Raw genomic sequence first — 23899 nt, forward strand, 5'->3', positions numbered from 1 at the left:
CTGGATAAAAAAACTTAATAGTTGGTAATAAATATACACAATTTATGATTTTCTGATAGAATCTATTCAGAAACAGTGATTCATCTAGTTTTCACTGAGACAGAAATAGTACTAAAGAAAGAGAAAGTGGGAAAAACAGCTGAAGTATACACAAATAATGAAATACACAAAAGAAGTCAATACTAGAGGTGACTCAATTTTGAGGGTAGTGAGAGAGAGTTTCTTAAGGCATCTGAAGAACAGGAAAATATCAAATAAATACACAGAATTGCTGACATTATTATTACCAAAAATGGCAACAGAGAGGACACTGATAACTACTGTCTCACGAATCTACTTTTCCATCTATCTAGAATCTTGGACTTGGAGCCAAAAGATCTGAGACAGTTTGTGAGACCCTGGACAAGTCATGTAACCTCTTAAGATGTGCTTTTTCCTTACTTGTCAAAAAAGGAATAATATTTGCACTACTCACTGCATAGTGTTGTAAGAACCAAAAAAGAAGGTTTATGTGAAAATGCCTTGTAAATCTTTATATAAGTGATTATTATAAGATATAATACATAATGGACTTACATTGTAAAAAGAAATCTGAATGACATAATTGTGATATTTTCTGAGATCAATTAAAATAGAATTCTGATTGTAACATTCACAAAGAACTTCTGTTTCGAAGTAAAGAGGAACAAAAATTATGATTAGTAACCTAAAAACCCATTTGCCAATTTTTCCTGCCTTCCTGCATTAATGTGTGCCATCCCAAAACAGAATATTCAAAGCTGAACGTCAGAAGTCTGACAAAGAGTTTTCCAGAAGCTATCTCAACTCTTATTGTTTTGATGTCCTCAAACAGTGTGTTGTCGTTCAGCCATTTTTCAGACATGTCCCACTCTTTGTAACTCCATTTGGCGTTTTCTTAGCAGAGGTACTTAAGTGGTTTTCCTTCTCCAGCTCATTTTACAGATGAGGAACTGAGGCAGAAAGGCTTAAGTGACTTGCCGAGGGTCACACGGCTAATAAGTGTCTGAGGCCACGTCTGAACTCAGGATTTTGAGTCTTCTGATTTTAAGCCAGCACTCTAGCCACTGTGCTACCTATGTGCCCCATACCAGTGTAGCCAAGACTAATTTTCTGGATTTTCTTAAGTGCTAGGACAATGGTAGGTAAAAGATCTGACTTGTTAAGTTTAAACATAAAGGGCCAAATATATGATATGATAAAGTATTATTTTTAAATGTTTTCTGTAGGGTTCAATAAATTTAAAGTTTGTGACATCTTAGTTTCTAACTAGCAAAACGAACACACAAAATGACCCCAATTCCATGCTCTTCAGTATATAAGCTAGAATAAGATGCAAAACCTAAGGGGATATTACACTAACCTATTACTCAAGAGAAAAGAAAATGGTTCCCATGGTATAAAGGACCTAATACCACTCCAGACTTTGTCTAAATCCTCCACTCAAACCCAGCAGAGAATTATAGAATTTAAAGCAGGAAAGGATTTTAGTCATAATTTAGTTTTAATTCCCTTAATTTTATGAGAAAAACTGAGGCCCAACAAGGCTTGAACCCAGGGCCAAGATCATTAGAAGTCACTAGAATATAGTATTTTTTTAAACATTACTTTCGTCCAAGTTAAAAGCAAAGTAAAGCCCTTGTCCTGAACTGGTCCTTCCTCATCAATTAATCCTTCAAGTGGAAGGGAGGAAACAAAAGACAACACTTACCACTGCTGGGTAGCTAGAAGAAAAACTTATTGTAGGTTGTATTTTCCCAATTGACAGAAGTATGTAGAACTATATAAAACTGCTAGAAATGTCAGAGGGATAGATAATACTGTAATACTGTTTCTTTCTTGGCTGTAGAATAAGGAAAATGATATGATTCTAAGATGTGATTTATTACATTTCTTGTTATGAATATTTTGAATGGGTAAAATTATGCACAATATTTAAATAAAATGTATTAAAGCTCATTCATAAAAGTAATTTATTTGTTTGTGTCGCTATAGTCTTTTCTGAAAGTACATTTTAATGACTTGCTTTGCTAATATATTGCGAACTGAAATGAAATAAATGAATCAAAATCTTACGTTTATGCTTGTTACACCACAAAATGAGAAGAAAAATTAGTAAACATCCAGCATATTATTGTGGATGAATGTTAATATACTTTCACTAAAATATATGTATGATTTATGTTTACTTCACAATTTAAATTAGCTGCTTAATGATGCATAGCTACTATCTTCTCTTTATCCATATCCCAATGCAATTTAGTTTCAGGCAGAATCAAAAGCATGTTTTTTGATCTGCAAACCCTTAGGAAAAAAAATTCTTCAACATAAAAAAAGGCACTTTTCTTCTTTAACTCAGGACTTTGTCTTCCCCCTTTAAAGCTATTTCCCTACCACATTTATGACTTTTCTCTTTATAAAGATCAGACTTCAGGACTGACAAACACATCGCACTGTTTTTTAAATTAACAAGAATTTAGAGAATACCCACTATACGTAAAGCACGAGGTTCTGCCAGCAACAAACACTGGCACAGTGATGAATTACTGGACCCCAGAAACTGCCCCCCAAATATTATTCTTGAATTATAGGATATCAACTATCCCTGAATGGGAAGATGCTAGTTCAAGAAAAGGTTGGTGGTTTAAGCTTTAAGTAACCCTGAAAATGTCTACCATATAAACAACTATGAAGTTCACAAAAAGTGGTTTAAATATCTGAAAAATGATGAATTTTCAATTTGCAGAGACCTCAATGGGGTTACAAACTCAGAGCATTTTCGTAGCTGTAAGCATCACTGTTGCTGTTCAGTCATTTTTCAGTCGTGGCTGACTCTTCCTGACCCCATTTGGGTTTTCTGCAAAAATCCTGAAGTGGTTTGCCATTTCTTCTCAGCTCATTTTAGAGATGAGGAACTGAGGCAGACAGGGTCACTAGGACTTGCCAAGGGTCACACAGCCAGTAAATGTCTAAGGCCAGATTTGAAGTCAGGAAGCTGAGTCTTCTTGACTTCAGGTCTGGTACTCTATCCATTATGCCACCTAGCTGCTCAAGCATCATTAAGGAATTTATAGGTCAACGATATCAAAAGAAGCCTTTATATGCTATAAATTTGTACATATCTGCCAGCACTAGACCAAAAAGAAGGTTTTAAATTATTATTTATAGTAGTAGTAATAGCAATAATAGCATTTTTATAGTGCTTTATAGTTTGCAGAGTACTTAATAAATATTAGCTCATTATACCTTCATATACACTGGGAGTTACAGCAAGTAAGTATATGAGCATGGATTTGAAAGTCAGATCTTTCTGACTCCAAGTCCAGCACTCTATTTCACTGAGCTGGATAAGTTGTTGATATAAAGAAATGGGTACCAGGACACAGTTGTTGCTCTATTTGTTCCATCTACATACCACTGAGGTAGTGACTTAGGGATGCAAGGAGAAGAATGCAAGGATTGCTGCTATGCCTGACGGCTTGAAAGGTCTGGTAAAACCCCAATAGTTTCATGACATAAGATACATAAGTTACGTTACACAAGGCACCACCTTGGTTAAGCAAACTAAAGAGGTAAACAGATGGCAATCCTAAAACCTCGCTGCAGCCAATCATTTTAACTTTTCACAACATTATCTTTTTATTAAAACTGCTCAAAGAAAGCAAAATTAACGTATTCTACTGTTTTGAGGTAGTCATAATTTCACTACTTGGAAATAGGTGAATATTCACAGTGATAGGTGAATCTCAAGTGACCAAAGGTAGATAACAAGCAAAAAAGATAATGAGAATTAAGTGTATTGGCTAGTCCACAAATTAGATAATTACCCCTGCACAACTGAAAATCTAGTGCATCGTCCTGATTTTATATATCAAGCCTTATTCATTATAGAAAAAGGGTAGGAAAATGAAGATGGAGAGTAAGATAGGGAATAATGATAGGTGAGAGAGGACAGATTTAGTCAACTTAATAATCTTTTTCATAGAGAAAGGGTATAATTAAAAAACACAAATTTTATGACGAGAGTTCACACTCTATTTGAATACAAACATTTGAGAAGAAAGATTTAGAGAAGAGATATATTTGGCTGATCTCAGTTATAACAGAATCCTGGATATCTGCATGTCTGTATAAAATGAGGGACTTCCCTGTCCCCACATCTCTGCCAAGTAAAGTTGAACGAGACAATAGTAGTGTTAGTATTTCAGAAATCTGCTTAAACCTATCAGTTGATCTTAGCTGTTTCATTTCTCAGAAGCATGAAGGAATGATCAGGGTATACCTAATTTTTCCATTAATGTACATATTTCCTAACTTTGTCATTTCCGTACTGCCATGTAAACATGTGACAGGCAGAGGTTGGGGATGAGGCTGCTATGGAGAGAACGTACCTACTTTGGATAATAGTTCTCCTTACCATTCCCTTCTTATTCCACAGAAGGAATCATTATACATCACTCAGAAAATAACAAATGATGTAGGTTGGCAGGGGGTTAAAAATAATGCCATGTGCCTAGGGAACATCTCTTTGCCTCTTCACAGGTAACTCTAACCTTTGTTTGGCTACACTAAAAGGTAGAGTCTTCCAGACTGGAGAGGTGACAGTCCCAGAATGCTCCTGCTCTGATGAGACCACATCTGAAATATTTTATTAAATTCTATGTGTCACATTTAAGGAAGAACATTGAGAAGGTGGAGACTATCCAAAGGTAAACAACCAGGATGGTGAAGGGTCTCAAGGCCACAGCATATGTGGATCAAATGAAGGAACTGTGAATGTTCCTAGAGCAGATAAAACTTTAGGGGGAACATAGAGCTGTCTTAAATTATTTGGAGGGCTTTCAGATGGCAGAGAGAGTGGACTTACTCTGCTTGGTTCTGGAAGACATAACTAAGAGCAATGAGGAGAAAGTTGCAAAAAAAACAAATAAGTGATGGAAGGAAAACTTCCTAACCATTAGAGTCATATACAAGTAGAATGCTTAGGGAGGAGTTGCCTTTCACTGGGGTTACTTAAGCAAGGCTGGATATATTGTAGTGGCATTCTTTTTCTGGTATGGGTAGGACTAGATACACACTGAAGTCCTTGTTAACTGAGACTCCACGATATATCTCATAGTTAAATTTTTTGACAGTAGGATCTACTTCTCTGTTTCTGGCATTTATCAAACAGAAATGATAAGATCTTTGTTACCCACTGCTGCACAGTTGTGAAGATGAGAGGAGATAATGTATGTGAAAGGGGTTTATAATCCAATGAGATCATATTCGTTAAGCACTTAGCATTGCGTCTGGCATATGGCAAACACTTAATAAATGTTTTTACATATATCATCTCTCTTGACCCACTCTCTAAATCCCTAAACATTTTCAGTCTCTTGTTGGTTTCTCTTCTTCCCTTCTGTGCTTTAGCTATAGTACCTGTAACGATTGTGCCTCTGCTCTGCTTCCTTTGAACACCCCTTGGATGGCTTGCTCATTCCTGCAATTTCAGTTACTACTTGCATGTAAATTATTTTCAAATTTGCACTGATGATCTTGAATTCACATCCTCCTTGCTGTAAGTGCATCAGTATTTCCCCTAAGCAGGTACACCTACCCAAGACCCTATCACTGTCAATGGCACATACATCTTAAGTTTTCAAGAACCAACATGTTAGTTTTGACTCCATTTTCTCTTTTGTTCACATTACGTTTTACTAAGTCATATTGTTTCTCCCGCTACGATCTCTTTTGGGTTTGACCCCTTCTCTCTTTTCCATGGCCTCACGGCTCAAGAATGACAATAGCCTGGAGAGCTAGTCTTCCTGCTTCTAGTTTCTTTCACTTCCTAGTTGAAACTATATACTATCTTTGTCCTACTTGAAGTTCGTCAGTGAAATCATTCTCTAAATCAGTAGTCAATTCTACACATTTCATTTTATAGAGTTAGTGAGGTTTTAAAAACTTAAAGGAGAAAAATCTGTCGGGCTTTTAAAAACTCAAAGCAAAGTCCCTTTATACTCATAGTTCAGTAGTGAATTTGTCTTACCCCTTCGTCCAGGATACACATGAGGGTAGTACTCATAATAAAGATCAGGCTGGTCCAGATTTCCAAAAGGCTCAAATTCCATTTCAGCATTCTGGAAAAGGCTCAGCTTCACCAACAGGGCCAGCCTCACAAACCAGAGCTAAACATGAAGAAGAAGGTGGAGATACAAAGTCAATATCTCATAGATAAAAATTTAAAATTCCTCTTTTCTAAAAGATTTAGTATGAATGTCTGCATGTTAAACAACTCCACTAAAGCACTTTGCACATACTGAAAACAGAAATACAACTTTTTAGATAAGAAATTTAAGTTTTATTAGTTGTGTAGAACTGGTTATTTTAGCGAGACGATAATCTTTTTCTTATTATGTCTCATTCTTTTTTTTTTTTAACTATGTCTTACTAAGGCAATATGGGCATTATTTTGCATTTTCTGGGCACACGTACCAATGAAGACCAAGGGTAAGTGGCCCATGAGCATCCTGGATAGGTAGGAGAAAATCCATTTGAGGTTTCAAATTTGCTACCAATAATCTACAATTATCTACAAAGTAGATAATCAATAAAAAGTTTTAATTTCATTTATAAATATTTCCTGACTTATGTGTTCCTTGTGCAATCACTGTTTTTCATCGAAGATTGCAAAATGGTCATCTTTAAATCTTCGTGGTTTTTTTAACTAACATTTTATATTAAAAAGTGTCACAAAACTTCAAAATAGCATGTTTGCTAGATCTTTCATATAAAATTAGTTTAATAAAGTTTGGGGTATTTAATAGCTGCACACTTGCCTATCTGTATTAATCTCCTAGTAAACCTTAACCCCTATGTATTGTTTAAATTAACCAGTTCTTTTTAAACTTTTCTTGTGGATGATATTTAGTGTCTTGCCTCTGAGTGTTTGGACAAGTTCTTCCAAACATACAGAAAAATCTCTTCTGTTTTGCCCACCACATCATTCCAATTCTTCTCTTCAACTGCTGCCTGTCTATCCATGATCCATTTTACCCAGGGAACCTTCCTGAATTAATTCAACATGTTCCAAAACACTCCCCCCACATCACCACACACTTGTTTAGTGGATTGAGTACTGGATTTGAGTCAGAGACATGGCTCTGAGTCTGAGATTATCATTTTCTAGCTTTATCTATGATCTTTAGATTTCTTAGTAAAAAAAATTGGAAATGATACTTATGCTACTCATGCCTCATAGGGTTGTAAGGAAAGCATTTTGTAAACTATAAAGAGTAATGACATCAATCTTGTCTTTTCTATCCCATACATGGCAATTTCTTTGAGGACAAAGACTTGTATATCTTTCAGGCAGCTCAATAAATATTGTTCTAAGTCTAAACCTCATCTAAAAAAGAAAACAAAAACTATCTATGTGTATGTATATGTATATTTATTTACACATATGCATACATACACATGTATACACTCTGAAAAAAATTATACAAAATTACTAAATTTTAAAAATAGACTTATTTGGGAGAAACCTGTTTTTTCCCCTAAAAATAAACATTTCATGTTTATAAACTGGGTGACTCTTTGTTAAACACTGCTTCAAAATTCATTTTAGGGTCATGTCCAGCACATGCCATGACACATCCATCATAGAAATATCCATGTATGATGTGGTAAAACAGACGGCATTTCCACCGTTTCCTCCTTCTTCTTTTCCCTCTAGTATCATCCTTCTCTGTGCTTTTTACCTTGTCATTTCTACCACAGTCTAGACCAGTCTAGATCCCTTAAAAAAGGATTTGTTCTGTGAAGTCTGGATTTGGTCAAGGGGCTGCACTTGAGGATCTAGAGGGTCACATGTGGCCGCAAGGCCACAGGTTCCCTACCCCCGGTCTAGACAGATACTTCCCATCTTCTCCCTAATTTCACTACTACCCACACCCAATTCCTGTCTGCCTGCCCTTGGCGGGATTAAGGCTCTCTGGGTACAAATGCCAGGATGGCAACCAATACTTGGATCAATTCAGAGATCCTCATCACTACTGATTTTGGAAAAAGAAAAAACTTGGGCTCTAAAACCTTAAAAAACTTTTCATGGTTGAGGAGCACTTTGACAGTCTGGTTATTCCCAACTGTCCTCTATAACACTTTTTTCACTCTATTCCTGGGTCAGTTATAAAGGTTATAAATCTCATTCCTCTGTGTAATCTACTATCCTTGTCTATCCTATGTAATACATTTACAAATGGGATCCACTTTACAGAATAACCACTGGGACAAAGTATAAACTCTTTGGATTGGGGGACTCTAATAGTGCCCCTATAAACTTCCTTTGGAGTTTTATACAAACTAGTTTTGGGGGAGAAGTAAGTTCTGTATTTAGACCAATAGTATTTTATGCGGTGATTAATAGGTCTTATTCGTGTTTTCCTTCAAGTAAAACCCTCTTCATGCTAATCACAACTGGACAATAAAATTGTAATAAAGTTAAATTAAAAAAACAGATAGCAAACTCCATAGATATTAATTCAGGACATTTAAAATAGGATGATCTTTTTTTCATAATGATACAGATATTAAAAGTACTAGAGGAAGGCCTCAAGGGTACTGAAGAAATTTATGTAAAGGCATGGACAAGAACTGCAAAAGATAAGGGACATGGACGGACTGTGATTTAAACACATAAAAAGAACTCCCCACACTGATGAGATGACAGATTGACTGAAAGGATGAATTATAATGCTCACATATCTATAATGGGTATATGCTATAATCCTACTGCAGAATCCTCCAGTATCACTTCCTTCAGAAGTTATTATGGTACTTTGAATAAGGTGGTAACATAAATCATTCACTAAAGTTCCAATAGTTACAAGAATTCAAAAGAACTTTTAAGTAGTTGTGGTAATATTACATACTATAGGTATATGAGCACGATAATTGTTACTTCTGTGACCCAAACTCCTAATACTCCCCCAACCCCACTTCACCAGTGACATAACTTTTTTTTTTGAGGGGGGAAGGCTGGGCAATTGGGGTCAAGTGACTTGCCCAAGGTCACACAGCTAGTAAGTATGTCAAGTGTCTGAGGCCGGATTTGACCTCAGGTTCTCCTGACTCCAGAGCAGGTGCTCTACTCACCTAGCTGCCCTGCTCCCCACCCAGTGACATAACTTTTAAAGAGAAACAGCAGAACAAACCAATGGAGGCTGTACCTGCAGAGAATCTGTTGTATGACTGGTAGGCAGCCCACTTTTGCCATAGCCTTGGCCATGGGCTGTAAGAAGTCGTCCACACAGGTCAACTGCTGCCCTCCAATTTTTGCTGTTCTGTTTATTTAAAAAAAAATGGAATAAGTAACAAACAAATGAAATCACTGAAATGCACAGCTGCTTACTTTGCTTGAAGCTCCTGCATATAGCCATTAGTAATAATGACAAGGTCAGTAAAGCCGGCCAGTAAAACAGAGAATGCCATTTGTCAAAGCTGCACGTGTAATTAGGCAATAAGAGAAGCCAAGCATGAGACACAGTTTAAGATGATCAGATCACTAAAACAATAAAGTCTATACAAATAAAAAATATAACTCTTTATGAGAAAGATTTTCCAATTTCATTCTTTTGTTTTAGTGATAAGAACACCTAGTTTTACTGTGTATATTTTGGCCATTTAAAATAAACTGATATTAAAATATGCTGAACATGTCTAATTTTTTATATGTGTAAAAGCTGCAGAAATGACCAAATGTTAAATGGTCTTATTTTTAATGTCAGACACTAAAGTCTTTTTTTCCACAAATAAAGGCTCATTATCTACTCAAATACTTCACTTGATGCTTCAAAGATCTGAGATTTTTAAAAAATTATCATTGCTATGTGGAGAATAATCTAGGAACAAATGAACTAAATTGAAGAGGGGAATGTTTAAACTACTTAAGAAAACATAAATAAGTATTAATATTTAATGACTTGATTATTATAAAAAACTTTTGAAGTATTCATTTATATAACATATACGTTATTTATAATATCACTAATGTTCATTAAATTATTTGTTAAATTAATATTCATTAATATTGGGAAATGTTTTTATCAGATCTTGAGTTGCTATGTATACTGAATTTGAAAATAACAAAACGCATTTAAAATATCCTGCAATTTATAGTGTTTACTAATTTCTAGCTATATATACCAATAATTAATTTGAATTAGTGATTTTTTTCATTATAATGATAGCATCTTATTTTACTGTTCTTTGATGCCGCTTCTTAAATGAAGGTAAATATACTGTTATAAAGTAGATTGGTCAAGAAGAAAATTTCAATGTCTCTTGTGTAGGAAAAACATACACAAATACACATAACTGTTCTCGGTATGAAATGCTAACCATATGAACTAAATGGAAAACACTTTAAAAAGAATAAAAGAGTAAGTAATTAAAAGGAGTAAGAACAGAACCTACAATTTCTTTTATATAAGTAAGTCACAGATGAGGAAACTCTACTAATGCAGGTTAGCACTTTCACTACAACTTACATTCTTAAGAGAGCTGCCTTGAGTACTAAAAGGTTAAGTTACTTGCCTATGTTTTAATCTATGACTTAGTCAAAGAATAGATGGCATGCTTTTCAAACATGAAGATAACATGATGCTGGGAGGAACAATTAACATGTTGGATGGCAATCTAAGAATACTAGGCAAGATATAATAACCAATTTAATACGGATAGATATAAATTCATACCACAGTTAAAAAATCAACTTCATAAGATGGGGTAAATGTGGCCAGAAAAAAATTCTTAGTATAGCATATTTCCTATTACATTCTGGATTTAAAGTCAGAGGACCTGAGTTTAAACCCTGACTGTTAGTACTTATGTAAATTCTAGGTTTCAGTTTACTCATTTGTAAACTTAAAGAAGGGACCAGATGACTTTGAAGTCTTTTATACATCTCAATCTATGATCTGATGATACGGAGTTTTTTTTTTCTCTTTTATATCCTTTATTATCCGTAATATGTTTTGGTTATAAGAATATCTTTTTTTTAATTTTTTTTTTATTTTTAGTTTACAACACTCGGCTCCACACAATTTTGAGTTGCAGATTTTCCCCCCTCCAAGACGGCATGGAATCCCATATAACTTCCACGTATAACTTCTCATTGAATTAATTTACACACTAGTCAAGTTATGGAGAAGAATTGTGATCAATGAAATGAATCATGAGAAAGAAGAAACAGGACAAAAAAAAAACAACCCAAAAACAAAAACAAAAGAGAGAAAAAGAAAAAAAAAGGGGGGGGGGAAGGCTAGCATGAAGTGTGCCTCAATCTGTATTCATACTTCATAGTTCTTTCTCTGGGTGTAGGTAGCATTCTCCATCATGAGTCCTTTGGAGTTGTCTCCGTACCTTGTGTTGCTGAGAAGAGCGAAGTCTGTCAGGGTTGGTCCTCACAGAATTCATGTATCTCTGGTTGTGTATAATGTTCTCCTGGCTCTGTTTGATATGGAGTTTTTAGTGGACTACAAGCTCAAGATGAGTCAAAAATATGAATATGGGCACCCCCAAAAAAGCTAACACTACTTTAGGCTGCATTAAGAAGACTGCAGTATCAAGAAATGACAATTTAGTCCTCCTACATGCTGACTTGGTCAGATTACAGCTAGGGTATTGTGTTCAGTTCTGTGTAGCTGGACACTGACAAGTTGAAGGATACCCAAAGGAACACAGCAAGGATGGTAAAGAACTGGAGACTACGCCATATGAAAATCAGCTGAAGAAAATGGGGATGTTTAGCCAGGAAAGGGGAAGACTTAGGAAGGAACTGAGAGTGTTATGTGCAAGAGTAGCATTAGTCTTATTCCATTTGGCCCAGGGGGCAGAACTAAGAGCAAAGGGAGGAAGATGCTTAAGACAGGAAGATCATGGATGGATATAAGTGAAAACCCTAAAATCAGAGCCCTCCAAGTTGAATGAGTGCCTCAGGAGGAACCAGGTTAACCTTCACTAGAGATATTTTAAGTAGAGGTTGGATGACCTTTTGCTGGGGCTATTATAGAAGACATAAAAGTTCAGGTATGGGTTGGACTAGAAAGATCCTTTCCAGCTCTGTTATTATAGAACAAGTTAAGGGTTCAATGTAACGGAAATGAAAGATTTTAGTAATTCCCTGAGTCAAGCTTTTTTTGAAGGAAGATACTCTAATTCTTTCACAGATCCATCAGAGTAGGGATTCCTTCCACCAGTAAAGAACAAAAGCCATCTACACCTTCTAATTCTTGGTACTTCTTGCCTGTCTTTTTCTATAATTCCTTCATAGAATATTTACTCTAGTTATTTTAACAGACTCATGAATCAGTCAAAAGAACCCTCTGATATTTTATATAGGATAACTTTTAAAAACAGAAGCAGTGAGTTAGGGGAGCAGAACCAGGAGAACACTGTACATAGTTACAAGCCACACTGACAGACCTGGTTATTCTCAGCAATGCAAGGTTCTAAGACAACTCCAAAAGGCTCATGATGGAAAACGCTGTCCACATCCAGAGAAAGGATGATGGAGTTTGAATGCAGATTGAAGCATACTATTTGCTCTCTCCCCTTTTTGTTTTGTTTTGTTTCTTCTTTCTCGTGATTCATTTCTTTGGTTATAATTCTTCTTTACAACATGACTAATGTGATAATATGTTTAATATGAATGAATATGTAGTGCCTATATCAGACTGCACAACATCTTGGGGAGGCAGGAAGGGAGGGAGGCGGAGAAAATTTAAAACTCAAAAGCCTGTGGAACTGAATGTCCTAAACTAAAAATAAATTAAATTTTTAAAAGAACTTATATAAAAACAAACAAAAAAAAACCAGAAGGTGCAATTCTATCTTTTCTTACTTTAATTTATACTAAAATTTTAACTTTATTGGAACAATCCTTTTTCCCCCAGCTCCATTCTAATTTCTTTCACATTCAGGGCCAATGCCAATACTAAACACTAAACCAAATGTTCAAAGTCTTCCTTCCTCTTAAAAGTACCTTAGCTGGCAGATCTTTGGGGGTCAATATAGGAGAGAATTTGGGGGTCATACTTGAATAAAGAAATAATTTCCATTTTCTGGTATATACTTGCTATAGATATTCCAATTGTTTAGTGAATACCATTATAAGCAATATGTAATGAAATTATTTCCATATCCTGGTATATGATGGGAAAGCTTTAGCTTCAGTGAACGTTAACCTTTTATGACCCTCAGTGTGGCCCTTCTGCTTACTCTTTTAAACAAATACAAATTGGGAAGTGATTTTGATTATGCAGCAAATACAATCTTTAAATAAGATGTTTCTGGTCTTTCTTGGATTTTATGTGACAATTATTTTTCTTCTTTATTACCACAGCAATAATGCAGTTACATATAACTCAGTAAACTAAATCCATTTCTCAAAGCAGATCTAACGTAATACAAGATCCAACTGTTATCCAAGATTTCTATACATGACTTAAATTACATCTCTCCATTACTTTCCTACTTCTTGTTCCTTACCCTATATTATGCCTATGCATGTATATTATCTTCCCCGAAAGAGAAAAACTCCCTATGGGTAAAAATTGTCTTTTTATTCCTAATAAAAGCTCGCATACAGTGAGTGATTGAGAAATGTTTGTTGAAGTGAAATGGAAAGACCAAGTTAAGTGAAGTTAAGTTTAATTCATAATAAGGAGGTGCAAAGTGGTCATTAATCTGTGTTTGCTTCTTTGTAATTAAAACTTTATAACATTTTCCTTAAATATAATTAAGATGGATTTGTTCATAATTTTTAAAAAGTTAAATATGAAGGAAGGCAAACTTTTTGCCTACTTCTGCAGAGATGCATTATTGTTTCCAGTTCTTTGCTACTACAAAAAAAAAAGTGCTACTATCCATACTGTGATGTTTATGAGACTTTTTAAAAAATCACTGACCTCCTTGGGATATATGCATAGCAGTAAGGATCTCAGGATCATCATAGGATCATAGGTTTTATAACTGGAAGGCATCTCGGATGCCACCCAGTCTATGAGCAGAAATCCCACTGATGATGGAAGATCTTCAGCAATGAGTAACTCACCACCATGGGTGATTCCATTCAACTTTTGCACAGCTCTAATCATTAGTAAATCTTTTTGTATACAGAGCCAAAAATCTGTCCACTCCCTCCTCATCTCCCCCACTGACCTTCTACTATGGACACCACCAACCGAGGAGTCTCAGAGTTGTGGCCTGCTGAGGTCATCCTCTTGCCCCTCACTGTTAACTTTGCCAGGCCCAGGCTGTGTGAACTCAGGGTGCAGAATGAGCAGCAGCTAGAGATTCTACCATTACTATTTATTATAGTATTCATATATGTCTTAGCCATTTAACATCTATAGAACTGTGTTAACATTTTTGTTAGAGCTTCTTTTTTTGGTCATAATGGACTACATAGGTATAGACCAGCCCTCTTTTGCTCAGTTCCTACTGCCAATAAATATGGCACTTTACCTTGAAAAAGACCTGAAATTTGCTTATGGAAGTGGGTACTGAAAGGGTTGCAGTTATTAGGGTATTGTGAAGTAGTGCAGTTTTCTGTGTTCTTACTGTTTCTCCTGACAAATCCTCATAAGCAAATCAGAATTCTTGTTGTGTTCCCTAACATATCAATTGTGTTGGAACAATTTTGCATTTTCAAACAAGTATTAAAGAAGAAATGACTATATTTATAATTATACAAATGTCTTCTCCTAGGAGACCTTATTTATATCTAGCATTTGCAACTCAGTAAGACCACTTTAATGGTTTACTTTCCAAAAGATTTTCCAGCTTTTCATTCATTAAGCATTTATTAACTACCTACTACTTTTAGGCACTATATTAGATATAAGAAGAGATGCATAAAATATGTTTCTTGCCCTCAAGGAACTTATGATATTATAAAGGAGATAAGCTACATTCTCAAATAAATACAATACAATAAATATATAAGTGCATAAGAGAAATACACATAAGAAAAATTCCCTCTTAGGAATTGTTCAGAAATTAAGGACAAGCCGTTTAACTTCATGTATTTTCCATCTGTTTTCTCACCTGCACAAGAAACTAGCCAGATAGTGGACAGATTATAAATTTATCCTCATGAAGATTATTAAGAAATTGGCCTAAATTACTGAGGAATTAATCTTGAGGCTCATATTCCTTCTTCCTTCCCTCCTAATGACTGAATGAATTTTCTCTCCAAAGTCATGTCTTTCAAAGCCCAATTTGGAGCATATGTCTTCTAACAAACTTCCCACCAACCATCAGGGCCAGCCAGGATATACTACAATTATCACTATTTCTGACCACTAGCTTCCTTCTTGCCCCATTAAACTAAAACTTCATGGTAAACCTAGGCATGTAAAAAAGGGTCAGATAATGAAGGAAGAAAACAAGAAAGAAAGAATACTATTATTCCCTTGGACCAATCTAGAGACAAGTCTAAACATGGAGCGTGTACGTCACATAAACTCAGTGAACTCTGTGACAAAGCAGACTGGGTTAGCAGAGCTTTAAGCAGAATTATATAATTCCTCCTATCATTTTTCGACAAGCAGTCTTCTCCCCTACCTTACCTCCCTCTTAATAGGTCTGCACACAAAGTCACAGAATTTCGGAGTTGAAAGGAACCTCCTGAGATTATAGAGTCCAATCCATACCTGAACAGGACAGGTGGTCATCCAGGAAGATGAAGTAAAAATAAATAATAATTAACAGATCTTTATGGCATTACAATTGATTATAGAGCTGTACTATACTGTCTTCTATCAAACACATCTTTCCCAAACAAAAACTTCTCCGAGGGCCTCTTTGTGGTGTCTACACAGAATGTGATAAATTATATAGCATTATTTCCAGAATTATTTTCTGAAGGTTGAAAGTGTAGACCAAACAAAAGGCATGTGACTTAACAAAGTTCCCAAAACGGTACTGAGATACGATGACCTTGAAAATACAATAATTTGAAAACACAAATAACATGCCATCATTATATTATTATTCCACTACTAAATAGTATTTATAGCCCATAGCTAAATAGATGTTTGTGGAAATGATATATTTTGATAAGTGTGTGTACACAATCTGCCTCATATGACGCAACTCATTTTGTAGCAGGTATTATCACACTCTCACTTCCTTCTTCCCTCCAAGATAATCACTCACTTTTTGTGGTCTGCTTCCCTTTTGACATGCCCTAACACTCACAAGCTGGACTTTCCTCAGAGAGAAGGAGGCTTTTATACACAATACTCTCAAAATCCTAGGGGTAGCCCTTGTGAATAACTGTTCCTACTAAAACTATAGCTAATGAGCCCCCACTAATATATTTTCCAGGAATAAATCAGCCACTAATGCTTAATTAATATTAACCAAAATATTTACTGAAAATGCAAAGCAAATACATTCTTTACATACCATTCCACCAGTCACACTCTACCACCACTGCACATACTGTCTGTGGAAAGAGTGGGAACATGCTATAAGCACCAAGGTAACTCACAATTTTAGAACTGAAGACTTCAATATCCTCGTTCTACCTCAGGAATTGTCTATATGAGTTCCTTCCTAAGCATAGCTTCTATGGGAGTAAATACTTCCACTGCTTAGCTGAGCCGATACAGACTAATCCCTCACGAGGCAGAGTGTCTTAGCCGGAGACAGGGTGATCTGCCATGCTCTTCTCTGATGCTCTCTTTCTATGCTGTTCCTTTACTCATGCGGATCTATCCCTGGACAGAAAATGTACAACCTATCACTTCCAGCTTTAGGATGAGCTGATGCTTTCAGCTGAATGAATGTTGTATTATTTTAGAGAAAGGCAACAATTTTCCTTCTAAATTTGGCAAAAATCTATCCAGACTATCCGGATTCCTCTTCTCTTTTTCCCTCTCAGTAGCAGTTAGCAGTACAAAGAAAAGATTATTCTCTCTATTTTTCTTTCTCCTGCTTCTCCTTAGTTCCAAGGGCAGTCGAAAGCAAAATTTCTTTTCTTCAGTTTGTCATGTAAACCAGTAACTGCTGCCTCAGATACTCACCAACTATTTTTCTTAGAACACTAAAGGAGATGAAAGGTCATCCCCCTCACACATACGTATACGAATTTATTGAACGTTATTGTGTAAAAACTGAAAAATAAGACAGTGATAATTTAATTATTCAGAGGATGGAGTTCCTTCTGAACATGAGGATCAAAACCCATCTACACCAGCTCATCATGGATGACTTTTATCTACATCTACCCTAAAGTTCAACATGAGGGTCCACTCAATGTGCTGGAGTCCCTCCTTGTTTTTTCTGACATTGGGAGGGTACCAGTAGAGTACTCTGGTCACAATCACCAGCTCATCTTCTCTCTCTGCTATATAATTCTTTGCTGACCTCTTTTGCTATTCTTTAGCATTCATTGTTGGTTCTATGTTACAAAATATCAATTAATATGCAGGTAAGAGACAGCAATTTTGAAGCTCTAGTGAGAGTGAGATCCACAGAAATGTAGGAAACCTCTTAATTTCGAACTTAAAATTTCACATCCTTTTCTTGTGCTCAACTGGGTGCTGTCTGCACTATTCTCCGTTGGCACATTTGTGGAGAATTATCACCAGAAGTGACAATACTGTTCATAATATAGAAATACTTAAAGAAAAACAATAACATAAAATCTTTCTTCTGGGAAAAAATGCCCCTGATTTTATTCAGTAAATAGTTATCTACTTTTACTATTGTAAAGAAAATTAAGTTTTCTTTGGAAATACAGAGAGGTTGGTACATTGTTTATTCAAGTCTTGTGAATATTCTGTTCTGTTCCAGTTTCAGTGTGTTTCTCTATCCCTCCCTCTCTCCCTTCTTTTCTCCCTCTGTCTCCCCCCACCCCCATCTCTCTTCTGCAAGGGAAAGAACTCACCTACCATAGGTTAACACTACCACAGAAGTAGTCTACCAATAACTGTGTATTTTAAATGCCATGAAAACCTATTCATCCTCCTTTTTATTTCTTTAGTTTATTATTTCTTCATCTAATAACACAATTAAATGAGGTACTGAGTCACTCTTGATAGGAAGATTTCTCTGGAGAGTATAACTGAAGTTATTTTCTGTACTGTAGTGTTATATATAAGTATTTAAGAATTATAAAGTGAAGTCAGCAAAAGTCAGAATAGCTTATAAAAATATCCATCACTATTTCAATATTCAATTTTTCTCCCATCAAAATGGCCCAACTGTGTTTGTCAAAGAACCTAGAAAAACCTCTTTAAGATAATTCAAGTAAAAAGCAGTTTCTATGATTCTCTAACACTAACCTTCCATTTCAGACAAAATTACACATTGGTGCCCATGCATGTTACATGTATTCCCACTTTTGCACCTCTGCTAATTCAGTGGCTCCTTATTAATGTCAAGGTCAAATACAGAATCCTCTATTTGGCATTTAAAGCCCTTCAACAATGTGGACCTTTCCTGTCTTCTTACACTTTCCATCTTCTAGAGCAGACTGTCTCCTCCGTTCTCATATCCACTCTCTTATCTATCTTTCACCTCTCTCCTGTATGACTACTTCCCTACTGCCTACAAACATGCTTATGTCTCCTCCATCCTCAAAAAACCCTTACTTGATCCTTTCATCCCCACTAGCTAATATCCTATAACCTTCCTCCCTGAATTCCTTGAGACCATTTATAATCAGTGCTTCTACTTTCTTTCCTCTCACTCTCTTAATTCCCTACCTCTTCATTCAACTGAAACTACTATCTCTGAAGTTACCAGTGATATTTCAAATGCCAAATCTAAAGGCCTTTTCTCACTGCTCATCCTTCTGGACCTCCTTGCAGCCTGTAACACTGATGAGTGCCACATACAAGGAAGAGAATGCAAATATATACAAAGCAGTTTGGGAGGAAGTGAAGGTGGGCACAAGAACTAAGGGCGACCAGGAAAGGCATTATGCAGACAGTGCTTGAGTTTCATCTAAATGAGAGAGGGGACTCTATGAGGCAGAAGTGAGGAGGAAATGCATTTCAGGAATTGAGGCAGTCCAGTGCAAAGGTATGGAGACAGGAAATGGAGTCTTATGTAAGGACTGGAGAGAAAACCAATTTGGGTAGACTACAAAGTGTAGGAAGAAGAAGAATGTCCAATGAGGATGGAAAGATAAGATGAAACCAGGGTTATCAAGGACAATGAAATTAAACGGAGGACTTACTATTTGATTCTAGAGGTAATAAGAAACCACTAGAGTCGTATAAGGGAGTCACATAGTCAAATCTATGTTTAAAGAAAATTGCTTTGGGAGTAGTATGTTGAACAGACTGGAATGGGGAGAGATTTGAGGTTGAGAGATCAACTAGGAGTCTCTTGTAATAATCTATGCCACAGGTGATCAGGGCCGAAATTAAGGAGAATGCTAAGTGAGCAGACAGGAGCCGGACATGAGAGGAGATATAAAGGTAGAAACAGCAAAATTCAGCAACTGATTGTCTTTGTAGAGTTAGAGTAATGAACTGAGAACAACTATGGGGCTAGAAAACTAGGTGATTGGAAAGATGATGGTGCCTTTGATAGAAACTGGGAAGTTTGGAAGACAGGAGGGTTTGAAGGTAAAAGATAATGAATTCAGTCTTGGGTATGTTAAATAAGAGGAAAGAAAAATGAAAAGGGAATAGGATGGTTTTTACAAACCATTTTCCACAGTAGATCACATCTTTAGCTGCACAGTTCACTTAAAAATACAGAAATATAAGATTTCCTTGAATTTACTGTATAATGGTTATTTTAAAATATTTGATCTAGCACAGCAAAATGCAGCCTTGAAAGATTTCATCCAACGAAGTGCTAATACACATATATTAAGATCATACAAAATTCTGTTATAGATACAATCATAGAAATACCTATTCAATAATCCTGTGATTATCACTATAAAACAATGTCAAAGATGCTTGCCAATTGGCAGAGGACATGCTGTTTAGGATATGGATGGAGGAGGGGTTCATTATAGATAATGAGGTCATCTAGATACAGCTTTCTTTGTGGATATCATAGTACAGATGGCATCAAGCTCCATATTGGTGGGTCTTTTCAGTCAGATACATGACAACAAGCAATCCACTCAGGAAAAACAAATGGACAAAGAATATCTTAAGCAAGTCATTTAGCTTCCAAGGACCTCAGTTTCCTCATCTGTAAAATTAGATAGTTGTACTACATATTCTAAGGTCTCATCTAGCTTTATCTATTATCTAGACAGACATCTAATGGAATGGGTAATGCACTGAGTTTAGTCAATCAGTATTTTATGTAATTTATTATTATTATTATTGTTGCTATTTAATTTTGGACACGGAAACAGTGAGCTGCATCCAGAATTGAAAGGGAAGAAGGGAGATGTAAAAGCATTTTTTACAAATATTACTTCATTTGATCCTTAAAACAACTCTGTTAAGTAGATACTATCATGTCCATTTTACAGTTAGGGAAATTAAGGCCCACAGAAGTTAAGTGACTTGCCCAGGGTCACATAAGCTAGTAAATGTCTGAGATTAGATTTTAATTCAGGTCTTCCTGATTCCAGTACTAGCACTCTATCCATTGTGCCACCAGATGCCTCTATAAATATGTGTATATCCAAAGGCCCTCTTTCTATGCTTACTTGGTGGTAACATCCACTCTCATGAGTTCACATAGCACTTCTATGCTGATGACTTTAAGATCTATGTATCTTGTCTCAATTATTTTGCTGAGCTTAAAGTCCTACATCACAAACTGCCTACCAAATATTTCCATTTGGAAATGGAAATGTTTGTGTCATAGGCAGTTCAAGTTCACTATGTCCATAATGGAATATATTGCCAAGGGGCAGCGAGGTGGCACAGTGAGTAGAGCACTGGCCCTGGAGTCAGGAGGACCTGAGTTCAAATGCGGCCTCAGACACTTGACATACTTACTGGCTGTGTGACGTTGGGCAAGTCACTTAACCTGCCCTGCCTTCCCCCCTCCAAAAAACCAGAATATATCACCAATGTGATACCCACAGTGGCTGCTATGAATATGCTGGCATATTCCCAGGTTTGAATAGCAAGATATAACAGACTCTCTTCATTGAAGACTAAACCAAGACATTTATTCCAACACCAGAAAGTCAAATCCCTCATAGCAACAAAGAAATCTATACACATCATCAATGCAGGAGGCACCCCCATTCCCAAGCCTTCCCTCTATAGGGCCTCCCCACAAACAAACTCCCTTAAGCAAATCACTCCCTCTTGCTGCTTGACTCTCTCTGCCTCTCTCTCTCTCCAACTTCCTACTCCACCCCTTCAGCAAGTTCCTCTCACTCAAGCAGGTCACACGGGCCTATTGATGGATGGGAAAGATCTTCCCATTCCATTAACAATATACAACTCATCCTTCCCATTCCAGGAATGTTGTCTATCCTCACCTCTATCTCCTGGATTCCCTCATGACAGATTAAATCCCGCTTTCTGCAAGAGGTACTTGTATTCCCCCACCCCCCACTGCCCACACAGACACACGCACATGTGCACACATGCACATGCACACACACACCTACCTGTTGTGTGCACATAGTTGTTTGCATATTTTCCACTTGATTCTGAGCATCTCGAGGTCAGGGACCACGTTTCTGATCTTTCTTTGTATCCTCAGGACTTGGCACATGTTTGTTGACTAACTATCTCTGCAGCCTAAAGACCACTGGCCTTTCTGTTCATCCTGAAGCTGAACTCTCCTATATATTTTATCTCCCTCAAATGAGCTCTTTGAGAACAGGGAACATGTGATTTTCTTACTCAATCAACTCTACTGACCTCCTACAGCCTTAAAGATAAAACATAAACTCTCTCTGCTCAGCAATGCTGTAAGGGCTTTGGGAAGCCAGACCCACTAATTGTTGTTGGTGAAGTTGTGAACTGATACATTCAGGAGGCTGTATGCCCTTTAAGGGCACAGATGATTTTGTTTTGGTCTTTTTATCTCACAGATACCATAGTTCCTTGAACACAGTGGGCATTTACTAAATTCTTGTTAAGCTCTCAGAAAATTCAAATTATCATCTATTTTACAAACTTCAAGGACAAGCTTATTTGGTTCAAGAAACATAAAACGTAAAAAAATGGCCCTTGATTTTTCTCTGTTTTGATAAGTATATTAAATCAACTTTTAGAAATATTCCTAATAATTCACATAAATACATAAAATTATACCCTAGCACTTTGCAAATATGAGGTGCTCCATAAATGGTTAATACTAATGAAACAGATTCCAAAAGTTTCTAGTTCTTCTTAACTTTCACATGCTAAGATGTACTTAGATCTCAGACTGGGCCATCATACTATTAAAAACAAAGCAGGAAACTACCATCTCAATTATTCATTTTTATTAAATGTAAAACCTAAAAAGAAATTTGTGATTTGCCCTCCTCTATAACTTGTAAGCAGAAAATCTTTATTCTCACATTACAGTGTCCCACAATATCATTTTTTCACAGATGCCAGAATACAAAATATTTACTTGCATAATTGCTATTGTTGACTAAATGTGCCAGTGTTAAGCTATGCAATTTCCCATCTGATTAATATTGATTAGACTATAGCTGGAATGTAGTAATTTAAAACTAAATTTATACTTCAAACTAGCCTAATTCTTGGAAACAACTTGAGTCTTTGAATTTTAGAGTAGCTAATCATAATCACAAGCTTTAGATCTGGCAGAAAACTTATAAACCATGTAACCTTACCTTGTCATTTTTAGATGAGAAAACAGAGGCTAAGGGAATTAAAGTTGACTCATCTAGTTAGAGGTTGAGACCAGAATCAAAGTCTCCTGCTTCTTTTCTAGTCTAAGACTCATTCCACTGCAATATAATTTCTCTCCTGGGACAAAGACCTTCCTTTGAAAACTCTAGCACCAAAGAGATGAAATAGGAACCTATAATTCCTTACACTTTATTGGGGCAATCTTCTAGAAGACATGCTCAGCAGACAAGCAGCAAGAGGCTGACAAATATATGTGCTTTTTTTTTTAACATCACTGAATACAATAGTAAAGAATGTAAACACTTAAAAGTATTTCAGAAAAGTACTTCAATAAGTTTTTATTTCTTTAGCACACTTCCCTTTCTGTTCATTTGAGTTACTTAAATTTCCCTCTTGTAACAGTTTGAAGTTGGAAGGTGTAGCTGAGATAAGCTTACAAGTCTTATAGTCCACTTAGAAAAACATTGCTTTCAGAAGCAAAATTCCTTAAGCTCTGGTGACAACAGGTCAGCAGGTCAACAACAGCAGGAAAACAAGATTTCTTTTGAATTAAAATACCTCTCTAATTTTCTGTAGAAATCATAACAAAATTAGCACAATCCTCCTAATTCACATCAACAACAAGCAAATGGTAAAGTCTACCTAGATAAGAAAACATTTTCTAATTAAGAAAATGATTAGAGTATCAGTATCTGCTTTTATAACTGGTATTTTGTATAAGTCAAAGGGAAAATGCTGATTCCCAGGGGGCATTAACAATAGGACAAAATAACTTTAATTTGTTCCTCTATTTCTCAAATGTAACAATTTTTAAAAGACAATGGCTCCAACGACTTTGACAAAAACACCTTTATGATATGCCTGACATCTTTAATTGTAACACTGAAAACAAAGAAACCCATGAAAAAGATATGTGTGCATACTTTCTTTCTGTCTATCTGTCTATCTATCTATCTATCTATCTATCTATCTATCTATCTATCTATCTATCTATCTATCTATCTACTGCTTAGTAGGGACATACTAAATAATAACCCAAACCATTTTAAAAGGACGGAGGTTGTATTTGG

General features: G+C 36.0%; 1 protein-coding gene across 2 annotated transcripts in view; it reads right to left on the minus strand.

Moving 5' to 3' along the window:
- The window catches only part of TRAPPC12 (trafficking protein particle complex 12), a 157781-nt gene that overhangs the window by 87739 nt on the left and 46143 nt on the right, over nucleotides 1-23899 (minus strand). For both annotated transcript variants that reach the window (XM_036751096.1, XM_036751095.1), the window contains exons 4-5: nucleotides 9231-9344; nucleotides 6050-6188 (exon numbers count right to left, since the gene is read on the minus strand). In XM_036751096.1, the coding sequence (XP_036606991.1) occupies nucleotides 6050-6188; nucleotides 9231-9344 (253 nt within the window). The remainder of the gene's footprint in view (nucleotides 1-6049; nucleotides 6189-9230; nucleotides 9345-23899) is intronic.

This window comes from Trichosurus vulpecula, chromosome 3, assembly GCF_011100635.1.
Source record: "Trichosurus vulpecula isolate mTriVul1 chromosome 3, mTriVul1.pri, whole genome shotgun sequence".
Lineage (NCBI taxonomy): Eukaryota > Metazoa > Chordata > Mammalia > Diprotodontia > Phalangeridae > Trichosurus > Trichosurus vulpecula.